General features: G+C 41.8%; 1 protein-coding gene across 6 annotated transcripts in view; it reads left to right on the forward strand.

The window, feature by feature from the left end:
- LOC108260822 (protein tyrosine phosphatase receptor type D) overlaps window positions 1–12589 on the forward strand; it is a 416825-nt gene that overhangs the window by 283891 nt on the left and 120345 nt on the right. For all 6 annotated transcript variants that reach the window (XM_053677696.1, XM_053677698.1, XM_053677695.1 and 3 more), the window contains one exon: window positions 11045–11171. In XM_053677696.1, the coding sequence (XP_053533671.1) occupies window positions 11120–11171 (52 nt within the window). In that variant the 5' untranslated portion in view covers window positions 11045–11119. The remainder of the gene's footprint in view (window positions 1–11044; window positions 11172–12589) is intronic.

Raw genomic sequence — 12589 nt, forward strand, 5'->3', positions numbered from 1 at the left:
GACATGAAGGATAAGCGCGTGCGTGTGTGTGTGTGTACGCGTGTGTCGGTGCATAAGGTGGGCAGTGGAGTGAATTGAGAGTAAACACAAATATCGATAAGCGAATGAGCAAGACAAATTGGGAAAAAAAAAAAGAGAGCAAAGAGAGAGATAGAGAGAGAGAAAGAAGGACAGCGGGGGAATATTGGAGGCAGTCAGGCCTGAAATCAGGTCAGATTGTCCGCGAGCAAACTTTGGACTGTGTGTGTGTGTGTGTGTTCTGCTAAGAAAATTCATCACTAGTCAGCCAAAACATTGTCAGAGGCCACGCCCCTTTGGCATGACTGACGGTAAGACAGGCCACGCCTCTTTCACTACAGGCACAGAGACCGACAGGCAGCGAAGCCGTTCATCCATCACAGACACAGAGGCCACGCCTCCTTCCCTGGCACCGACAGCCACGCCTCCACGGGATTCATTTCTGGAACTTTCCGTTAAGAAATTCTCTATCATTATCATTTTTTTTTTTTTTTTTTTTACGATGGTCGCGAGTCTTTTTTGTCTCTGACAGTCTGCTTCTGTCACTTTCTCCTTCCGCTCGTCGATGAGACTGATGACAGGCGGAGGATATCGGCTCCGTTAGCTCTTGCCACAGCTTTTGTTAGCGCCATCGAGAGATCTGACAGAAGTTTGGAACAGAAATAAGAGGCTAGCGTCTCACACAAGTGTCTCATGCAGTGCTCGAGTCAATAGCTGCGTTCTGACTCCGATTTGAGACTGCCCCGTGCTTCGCCGCGCAGCTCGTGTCGCTTTACACGTCTCGCTGTACATGTGACGTGACAGGATCATATCGTTTCCCGTACCGAACAGAGCCTCAGGTTGAGTTCGCATCACAACCACTAATTCAGAGGGTGGGTTTTGGGCTCGAGAGCCTTCCCTCGTTTGTTTACAGAGACCGAGCCAGAGCGGGATTTGCATAGCGACAATCGTCCTAGCGCACGTTTTCGGAGGCTAATTTCCTCTGCCGCGTGGCAGGCGCTCAGAAAGAAAGAACAGATCTCGCAACAATGGCTTTTTTTTTTTCTCTTCTTCTTCTTTTCTTTTTTTTTTTCTTCCCTGAGCCGAGACAAAAGGGGACGATGAAAGGCAATACATCATAACGCAGCACGGCAGTGTAATTCCAAACAAGACCGAGTTCATTAATTCCGCAGCGCGCTAGCTACACTCGCCAGGCTGTCAGGAAGGAAGCAGTCGCTGCCAAGACAAACAAACAAAAAAAAAAAAAAAAAACATGAGTAATCTTAAGAGCGCAGACAGCCAAACGTAGACACCATTGATCTGCTTGCACTCGTTCTCATCTCACAAAATGGCTGCCATTTACGAACAGCACGAGGCTAAAAAAACAAAACTGTCACTGTATCATTGTTGTGTTTCTTCCCGAAGGTTTTTCCCGGTTCACGTTTTGCTCCTGCTCTCATTCGGCATTCGGGTAACGAAGCCGCGGCGGCCATTTTGGCTCAGCGTGCGCAGTGTTGTGCTGAGCCGAGTGTGATTAGCCCGAGCTCAGCGCTGTGGCAGAGCCATAATGAAACGCTCCATTAGGGAGAAAGGAAAGGTAATTATGCAGTGTCAGATCGAGGAGACGCAGTCGTAGCTCTTTCTCACACACATCCGCTGCTTATGAGGGTGTCCTACACGCAGGCTGGCTAATCCTAAATAGAACAGCGTGTCCTCATGTTATTCAAATGCCATTTTAGTCAGTTACTGTAACCAACGATGGTGGCGGAGGGTTAAACATGTCGGGGTGGGGGGGGGGACGTTTATGTATCTTTTCTAAACATGAAATAGTGTTACGCAACTTTAGAACCACAATGCTAGCTGCTACGTGAGTCATATTACCAGACACGATGGACTTTTTTTGTTTGTTTTGTTTTTGTTTTTGTTTTGTCCTTCATGTCAGTGTAGAATCTCCTAAAGATGCTGTCTTGTGGTGAGTTAGCTACCTAGCTAGTTCAATATCAGGTATTAGATTCATGTTAGCTAGCATTTGACATAGCTAAGAGCTACCACGCAGGTAGCAAAGAAAGAAATGACATTGTTTAAAGAAATAGTACTATAGAACCCCGGGAACATTTTTCAGGTGCTAGTTATGCGCCATATAATCTCTGGGAAACAGAGAACCCGTGGAAACATCTTACATGAGGGAAAAAAATCACCACTGTACAACCTGTCCCACAGTAATTTATTAAAATGTAAATAAGGCTATAGTAGGGGTCGATTAAAAGTCAAATGCACGTTATGTTTCCTGTTAATCTAACGTTTTTAACCGACGCAGTGTTAGCATATGAAACTTATTGAAAAAGCTAGCACTACAGGTCAGTAAAAATGACTTGGTCGAATGTACAGTACGCAGACACCCATCTTTTCTCAGGCAAACTTTAAGGCCTGGCTTTACTTCCGTTGTTTATTTTCTTGTAATTTAAATAAAATAATAGTTTATATATATATATATATGTGTGTGTGTATAGATTATATATATTTGTATAGATTATAGTGAAAGATATTGCTCTACTTTAGTTTGTTTAATCACTACACTTGTGTGTGAGCATGAGTGTGTGAGTATTCCTAGGTAAATGTAGTCAAATCTCACACATTTACGCACACACACACACACACACACACACACACATACACAGTAGCTGGAGACGAAAGTTAATCTCCCTACTCGCTGCCCTATAAATAAAAGACACATTACCTAAACGCAGTGATAAATCAGTAACCAACGCGCTCTCTCTCTCTCTCTCTCTCTCTCTCTCTCTCTCTCTCTATCTATCTATCTCTCTCTCTCTCTCCTGGAAGAATAATTTTCATCCATCCCAAAGTCCCAGTCTAGCATTTATTATTGAACTAGCAGATGAGCTATTTCCCCTCTCTCTAAATCTCTCTCTCTCTCTCTCTCTCTCTCTCTCTCTCTCTGTCTGTTGTTTATACTGCCTGAATAAGATTGTTCAGAGAGCTAAAGCAGAAACGGCAAAGTGAACATGCTCATCTCATCTTCGGAGACAAAATCTGAGTCAGCCTCTCGCCATGCGATAACAGGCAATAACGCTCAACAGTGCAGGTGTATGATAGTCTGTGTGTGTGTGTGTGAGTGTGTGTGAGAGAGAGAGAGAGAGAGATGCCTGTACACTATTTAATGTGTGTGTGTGTGTGTGTGCTGGTTTTTGGCAGGATCTGAGCAGTTCGGAGCGTGACTTGGCACTATCAGAGCACAGAGCTCGTGGGAGATTTGATTTGATCCACAGACAGATGCCTTTTTGGTCGGATTCTCGCCGTGTCTCGAACCCGCTCGTGTTTCAGAGCCATTTATCAAGATGTACTGACTCTAATGAGATGATGAAAACCGGGTTATGTGCGGTCCAGGACGGTCGCAGAATGCCAATTTACAGCTGTATAAACACCCACAACTGCCCTGTTTCCCAGACTAGAAGATCCTTTTTCCTTTTCAGCAGGTGTCTTCGAACCCTTTCTTTCAGGGTTAACGCTCATCGACTGATGGGACATTTTCATTCAGTATAAACAAACCAATCCTTTTATCGCCGCAAGTCTGTTATAAGATTAGTCAGGACACTGTTGGGTTTCTGTGTATAGAGTATCATGACTCTGCTGTGTTTAGCTGCTGGTGAGCAGGACCATGGGAAAGGGGAGGGGTGTGAGCCAACTGCTGTGTAAACAATTCACACCTCTCCTCAATAATAAATAGTACAAATAAATAATAAAGAAATAATAATAATAACCGCTACAATAAAGTTATTTACTTAATTCTTTTACCGGAGGTAAATATTAAGACACAGTGGTAGTTTGTTAGCTTTTTAGTTGTTAGCATGTCTTAATTTAGTTTTCTTCTCATAAGAACAGCACAAACACGACACCGTTTAAACGTAGCAATATAGTATAGCTAGCTATTACTGAGTAATTACAGCTATTCACTATCACTATACTCTTTTTCTTTTTTCTCTCTCTCTCGTTAGTAAACAAAATCGGTCAAGACGACGTCTCATTCACACGGCGGTCGCACCGAGGCTAGCTAGCATACGCGTAAACATTCGGGGAAATCTCAATTCGACCGAATTGTGCGATGAACACTTAGTCCTGTCTTCTATAGAGACGCTGTGGACGTAGAAATGATGTAAACGTATAAGGAATATCCACATTTCTCACATATGTGTGGGTAAATTATTAAGAAATCACTCCATATGAGTACAATTACACTGCGATTACACTTGAGCATTTGAGCGCTAAATACGAAGCCACGGTTTCTGCCGTGAGCATATTGAGCAGATTTGGACTTCCGAAGTCGTAAATAAGACTAGAGTGGGCTGTTCTTTAGGAATCCTCTCATAGAAATGGTAAAAACACGCAGCAGTGCCACGGAATAGATGAAGATATATAGCGAAATAGCTATCTAGGCTGATTGCTAGCTTGCTATTATCATACTGTTAGCCCTCTGTAGAGACCTATATAGATATAACATTAAATACACTACTAATTAATGCTGTGTTACACCGAGAGGATATAACACCAGCGTCTGACTATTAGCTACATAACGTAGCTAGCTTGCTAACACCATAATATGGTGAGGCATTTAAAATTCCACGCATCCACCCTAATTATTCTCCTTAAGCAGATAATACAGGTGCATCTGTTTCATACTCATCCGGACTTTTTTTTCTCTTTCTTTTCTTCAGATGACATTTAGAAGTGAAGGTCTCACACCCAATTAGCATGTGGCTAACCGGTGGCATTTTAATAGGTGCTGCGTGTAGAGCCTTTAGCTTTTTTTTTTTTTTTTTTTGTGCTAAAGCTGACACTTAAATATCTGAAATTAAAAGCCATGAAGAAGCTCTGGAATGCTCTTCTAGATTGTGTGTGTGTGTGTGCAAGTTTAAACGTGTGCACAATGTGTGTGTGTAGAAGCTAAACGTGTATATGTGTGTAGCCAGTTACAAAGCTGATGGGTGATATTCGCTCAATTAGCTACCTAATTAGCTACCCAGTGCTGGTTAAATAATTAGCTTAGCTTAGATTAGCATGACCTCTGTAGCAACAGCGTTCGGAAATTCAGTTACCGGCCACGTTTGGTAGCACAGCAGCTAATTTTAGACCGAAAGAAATTAGGAGGGAAAATGTATACGGCGGCCATTTTGAGTCGTGAAACGCCCACTTGTTCCTGTGGAGGACGTTGTAGCTGCTCGGTGACGTGAAGTAGCACTGGATTTTTAGCGTTGAAAATATCCAGGTACCACTGTCGAGAGTGAAGTGTAGCGTTGTGTAGTGTGTTGTATATCTGAGAGAGAATTTGAGACACTTCAGTAACTATTTGTTTTTCTTTCGTCACCAGGGTACGTCAGCCGACGTTGGCGTCTTTTCCACCATTCATTTTGTTCGGAAGGTTAAGACCACACCCCCCTTCCTCTTTTTTTTTCTTTTCTTCTTGCTTCCTATTGGCTTGCGAATTCACGTAATCAAACTCGGCGTGAGGCAAATTGAAATGTCACAGGAAGCAACTTTTTTTTTCTTCCTCGCAATAAAGCTCTTTATTCGTGTTCAGTCTGACGGCTGCTTTAATAGTTAAGAGTTTAAAGTCAGAACTCTTTTCCTCACTTTCTCTCTGTCTCTCTCCTTCTGAAGTCAGATTATTCATCCTCCCACGGGCTGCTGCGGGGTGGGGGAGATGTCAGAATGCGCCAGGAATGAAAGTATGTGTGTGTGCGTGTGTGTGTGTGTGTGTGTGTGTGTGTGTGCTCGTTTGTAGGTGACAGCAGTCTCAGGCATGGCACTAAATGACAGTGGAGGTGGGAGTATGATGTGTGGCGAATGAAAACACACACACACACACACACACACACACACAGAGCACAGAGCACAGGACTCAGTTTACGTATTTAAATATGAAGCTGGTTTATTCTGAGCTGGATGGAATGAATGGAATCAGCGGGTGAGGCAGGTTGCCAAATATAGCTTAAATCCACATAAAACATATTTACAATGTACAGAGGCTTTGTACACTATTATTATTATTATTATTATTATTATTATTATTATTATTATTATTATTATTATTGTTTGAATCCCTCCCTCATCACCGTCTTCCGACTCCTCAGAAATCTTTTGGCTAAGCAGCATGCAACAGTTTTGCCGCTAGCATGCTGTTAGCGCCATGGAAACCAGTTTTGGCCAGTAACCTTGGCTACAGTTGATGGACTCTGAAGCGAATGTTTGACCTCTGAGTCGGGGGGTTGAGGCGGGGGATGTGAGAAAGAACTGTCTCTCTACCCTTTACCATAAACAATGAGAGAATGATTATCATGAGAATCAGATATGAGTTTTACATAAGTTTGGTTTACTTAAAATAAACGTTGGAGATGAACACTTGAAAAGTCTCGTTTAATTCCCATAATGCACTGCACAGAAAATCGTTGTAGACAGCTTATGATTCCTCATGGATTCATTCAAAGGAAAATTTTCCTGTAAAAGTGATTCCAGGCTTCGGAAATAGGAAGAGAACACCAGGTTGCTTTTACACATACCAGGAAGTCCTTATAAGGACAGAAAGCTTTATGGCAGATTGTATGGCAACAGTTCCTAAGCAGTGATTGGTTGGCCATGAAAAAAGGCGGGGCATAAAATTGGTCATATAATGTTAGGTAGAGTTAATGCATACAGATACATTTGAACCTTTTGAAGAAGTTGTTTTGTGTGTGTGTGTGTGTGTGTGTGTGTGTGTGTGTGTGTGTGTGTGTGTGTGTGTGGTTTTGGTAGTAAGCTGACTTAGTGAGAGGCTTTATGTAATACTCATCACGCTAGAGACCAGAGCTTAGCCAGGCTTCACTACATCTAACACACACACACACAGTCTGAGCTAAAGCCATGTATGAGAGTGACAGACACAGAAGAGGGATGATGAAGCACTAATGCATATGTCATGTAAATCAGGGCGCTAGTCTCAAACACACACACACACACACACACACACACACACACACACACACACACACACACACACACAGAGCCATACTCCAGAGACCCTGTATGTGGGAAAGGGTATGTTATGTTATATTGTAACGTTTTTTTTGTTGTTGTTTTTTTAGGTCAGTTCACTTGACGTTGACCTTTGAACCCTACAAAAATTACCACCCTGTCTTGTCACCATTCTACAATTTTTTTTTTCATCTCTCTCTCGCTCCCTCCCTCGATCACTCTGTTTCACTCGTCTTATCGCTGTTTCTATCTTAGCTCTTAGCTTCACTCTCTCTCCCTCTCTCTCCCTCTCCCTCCCTCTCCCTCTCTCTCTCTCTCTCTCTCTCTCTCTCTCTGTCTCTCTCTCTCTCTCTCTCTCCCTCTCTCTCTTTTTATGGTGTAAAGTGATTCCTTATGCAGTAAAGGATCCATTGCTGCATGCATGAACAGCAGATAAGAATCAGACCAGACACATCTCCTCTCTCTAATTAAGTCTGTGTGTGTGTGTGTGTGCGTGCGTGCGTTTGTGTGTGTGTGTCGTATAGTGCAGGATGTCTTTGTGAATATCGGTAAAGAACAATGAGACGCCAAGACACGAAACCCGGCGAGCCGTTTTAATTTGGTCCAAGATTCTAACATAGCAGCACTGATACTGAGAGAGAGAAAGTGTGTGTGTGTGTGTGTGTGTGTGTGTGTGTGTGTGTGTGTGGTGTCACAGATGGGAGCAGAAAGAGCAACACTGACTGTCATGTGTGACATCACACAACAGCGCACAACCGTGTGCCAACGTTCACTTCCGTACACACACACACACAGACACACACAGGTTGTTCTGTTGCTATAATGAGTCGTGGCAGGATGGGGCTTGCCGTGTTTCTTCTCTCTCTCTCTTTCTCTCACTCTCTCTCTCTCTCTCTCTCTCTCTCTCTCTCTCTCTCTCTCTCTCCCCTTCCCAGCTCCTCTCTCCTTTCCCTATGTTACGCAGTGTACAGATGGCCTTGTTTATCTGAATCAGCATGTGAGGTAGAGGGCAAGAGGTAGAGTAGGGAAAAAAGAAAGAGAGAGAGAGGGAGCGAGAGACAGAGAGACAGAGAGACAGAGAGAAGGTACAGTGATGGAGAAAGACAGAAAATTCTAAGTGGCAGAAAAAGAAAGATGGAGAGACTGTGGGTGGGAAAGTTAGGAGATTTCATATGGTTCATAATTAATCTAAACCCCTCCTGATTAATCTATACCTCTCCTTATTAATCTATACCTCTCCTGATTAATCTATACCTGTACTGATTAATCTATACCTCTCCTGATTAATCTATACCTCTACTGATTAATCTATACCTCTCCTTATTAACCTATACCTCTCCTTATTAATCTATACCTCTCCTTATTAACCTATACCTCTCCTTATTAATCTATACCTGTACTGATTAATCTATACCTCTCCTTATTAATCTATACCTCTCCTGATTAATCTATACCTCTCCTGATTAATCTATACCTGTACTGATTAATCTATACCTCTCCTGATTAATCTATACCTGTACTGATTAATCTATACCTCTCCTGATTAATCTATACCTCTACTGATTAATCTATACCTCTCCTTATTAAACTATACCTCTCATTATTAATCTATACCTCTCCTTATTAACCTATACCTCTCCTTATTAATCTATACCTGTACTGATTAATCTATACCTCTCCTTATTAATCTATACCTCTCCTGATTAATCTATACCTCTCCTGATTAATCTATACCTCTCCTGATTAATCTATACCTGTACTGATTAATCTATACCTCTCCTTATTAATCTATACCTCTCCTTATTAATCTATACCTCTCCTTATTAATCTATACTTCTCCTTATTAATCTATACCTCTCTTTATTAATCTATACCTCTCTTTATTAATCTATACCTCTCCTTATTAATCTATACCTCTCCTGATTAATCTATACCTGTACTGATTAATCTATACCTCTCCTGATTAATCTATACCTCTCCTTATTAATCTATACCTCTCCTGATTAATCTATACCTCTACTGATTAATCTATACCTCTCCTTATTAATCTATACCTCTACTGATTAATCTATACCTCTCCTTATTAATCTATACCTCTCCTGATTAATCTATACCTCTACTGATTAATCTATACCTCTCCGTATTAATCTATACCTCTCCTTATTAATCTATACCTCTCCTTATTAATCTATACCTCTCCGTATTAATCTATACCTCTCCTTATTAATCTATACCTCTCCTTATTAATCTATACCTCTCCTGATTAATCTATACCTGTACTGATTAATCTATACCTCTCCTTATTAATCTATACCTCTCCTGATTAATCTATACCTGTACTGATTAATCTATACCTCTCCTTATTAATCTATACCTCTCCTTATTAATCTATACCTCTCCTGATTAATCTATACCTCTCCTTATTAATCTATACCTCTCCTGATTAATCTATACCTGTACTGATTAATCTATACCTCTCCTTATTAATCTATACCTCTCCTGATTAATCTATACCTCTCCTTATTAATCTATACCTCTACTGATTAATCTATACCTCTACTGATTAATCTATACCTCTCCTTATTAATCTATACCTCTCCTGATTAATCTATATCTCTCCTGATTAATCTATACCTCTACTGATTAATCTATACCTCTACTGATTAATCTATACCTCTCCTGATTAATCTATACATCTCCTGATTAATCTATACCTCTCCTGATTAATCTATACATCTCCTGATTAATCTATACCTCTACTGATTAATCTATACCTCTCCTTATTAATCTATACCTCTCTTGATTAATCTATACATCTCGTGATTAATCTATACCTCTCCTTATTAATCTATACCTCTACTGATTAATCTATACCTCTCCTTATTAATCTATACCTGTACTGATTAATCTATACCTCTCCTTATTAATCTATACCTCTCCTGATTAATCTATACCTCTACTGATTAATCTATACCTCTCCTTATTAATCTATACCTCTCCTGATTAATCTATACCTCTCCTGATTAATCTATACCTCTCCTGATTAATCTATACCTCTACTGATTAATCTATACCTCTCCTTATTAATCTATACCTGTACTGATTAATCTATACCACTCCTGATTAATCTATACCTCCCCTTATTAATCTATACATCTCTTGATTAATCCATATGCCCAGATTAAATGATATATATCCAGATTATTACGTTTACAGTGTAACTATTTTGCCTCCTGATTAATCGATACACCAGCTAATTCATTTCAATCTGGAGCTCTCCTCATAATAAGTCAGTGAATGAATATGCCCTCGGCGTACCTGATATGTCTCCCGATTATTAGATTCATCTCCGGATCAATCCACCACTTGCGGATTAATTCATCTTCTGACTCGCACGCTCTACTTTTGGTTTCATAATCCGATTAGTCTATATGTCCGCAGTTACTATATGTGTCTCCCGATTGTAATCTCTGTCTCCTAATAGATTTCTATGTCTCATGATTCATCTCTAAGCGACGTAATTAATCTTCCTTTCGATTTCCTCGAGGTCCATGTCAAAAGCCAAACGCTAACGAGAATCGCTCCTGTATTACTCCTGATCGGCAATAAAGTCAACAGAGCTGTCAGATCTATCTACTATCTGTGTTATAATTGCTCTATTCGAATTTTAAAGCGGCGCTAAGCACGTTTAAAAATAAATTTTTTACATGCGGCAATTTATGGCACCGCTAATGAGGAGCGTAAAACAACAGACCTAGGTCTCAGTCGGGTTTCAGAGAGAGAGAGAGAGAGAGAGAGAGAGAGAGTGTCTGGCTCATCCATGCCTCCTGCTCAACAAGGGCAGAAATGTCCATCCATTATCACCAAACCCGCCCACTTGATGTGAATGTAACCATGCTGGAGTATTTAACAATCCCCAGGGTTCCGGAACTGTCTCCTGGAGCTGCGGGATGTTGTCTTTGCTAATCGCTAAGTCATAATTCTTTCTGTCTGTCTGTCTGTCTGTCTGTCTGTCTGTGTGCAGGTTGTGAGAGGTGAATAGGAGACTCGCAGCGTTTGTGCCATCGAGGCTGCTGAAGCACACGTGCCAACCATCACGATGCCAACCCTGCTGCTGCTCGCCTCCTTACTGCTTCTCACACACGCAGAGAGTGAGTCCCTCCATCCATCTCTTTACCTGTCTGTCTGTCACAGTGTCCACACACACACACACACACACACACACACACAGTTCATGAGTTCTGCTCCGTTCAGTTCAGTTCAGTCTGTTTGCAGATAACATGAGGATGTGGGCGTGTCCATTTAAGACCATATATGGAATCGGCTAACTAGCTTGACCGAACGGTGTCCACATGTGAAACATTTGACAGATGTTTCACACACGTGTCTCACTTCCAGACCCCACATCTGGCTTCTTGGTGTCGGCCAGACAGCATAACCGTCCGTCTGTCCCATCCTTCTGAGAGACGGCGAGCCGACTTCTGTCGGCTCATGTTTACAGATTAGTGAAGATGGCGCTCTCCTTCAGCGACGACACCCGAGCATAAGTCCGATAGCGTCATGACTACAGCGCGGTAGCCGTAGCTAAGCTCTCTGAGCCGAGCTCTCGCTCAACTCAACTCGCGGAACTTTTATTATTCATCCATCCGTCTCTCTCTGTCGCTCTTGCTCTCGCTATCTTTCTCGTTGCATCATCATTTTGTTTTCTGAAAGAGAGCTCGGTGGCAGGAGGGAAAATGATGAGCAGATCTTTGAACTTTAAGGCTGTGAAATGTCTGCCACCTCTTTCGCTTGTCCTCTTCTTCTTTCTCGTTATTTACATATCTCATTATTGCTTTTCTTCTTATTGTGTCTTTGTCTCTCACTCATTCTTCCTTTTCTTTCTATCTTTGGTTCTCTCTATCTATATATCTCTTGCCTCTTCTCTCACCTCTCTCTCTCTCTCTATCTCTCTCTATCTCTCTCTATATATATATCTCTTGCCTCTTCTCTCACCTCTCTCTCTCTCTCTCTCTCTCTCTCTCTCTCTCTCTATCTCTCTCTCTATATATATCTCTTGCCTCTTCTCCCACCTTTCTCTCTTTCTCTCTATCTATCTCTTGCCTCTTCTCCCACCTTTCTCTCTCTCTCTCTATCTATCTCTTGCCTCTTCTCTCACCTTTCTCTCTCTCTATCTCTATCTCTTGCCTCTTCTCTCTCTCTCACGCTCCCTCTATCTATCTCTTGCCTCTTCTCTCACCTTTCTCTCCCTCTCTCTCTCTCTATCTATCTCTTGCCTCTTCTCTCACCTTTCTCTCTCTCTCTCTCTCTCTCTCTCTCTCTCTCACGCTCCCTCTATCTATCTCTTGCCTCTTCTCTCTCTCTCACGCTCCCTCTATCTATCTCTTGCCTCTTCTCTCTCTCTCACGCTCCCTCTATCTATCTCTTGCCTCTTCTCTCACCTTTCTCTCTCTCTATCTCTATCTCTTGCCTCTTCTCTCTCTATCTCTGTCTATCTCTTGCATCTTCTCTCACCTTTCTCTCTCTCTCTCTCACTCTCTCTCTCGCCTCTTCTCTCACCTTTCTCTCC

Source organism: Ictalurus punctatus, chromosome 29 (genome assembly GCF_001660625.3).
Source record: "Ictalurus punctatus breed USDA103 chromosome 29, Coco_2.0, whole genome shotgun sequence".
Classification (NCBI taxonomy): Eukaryota; Metazoa; Chordata; class Actinopteri; order Siluriformes; family Ictaluridae; genus Ictalurus; species Ictalurus punctatus.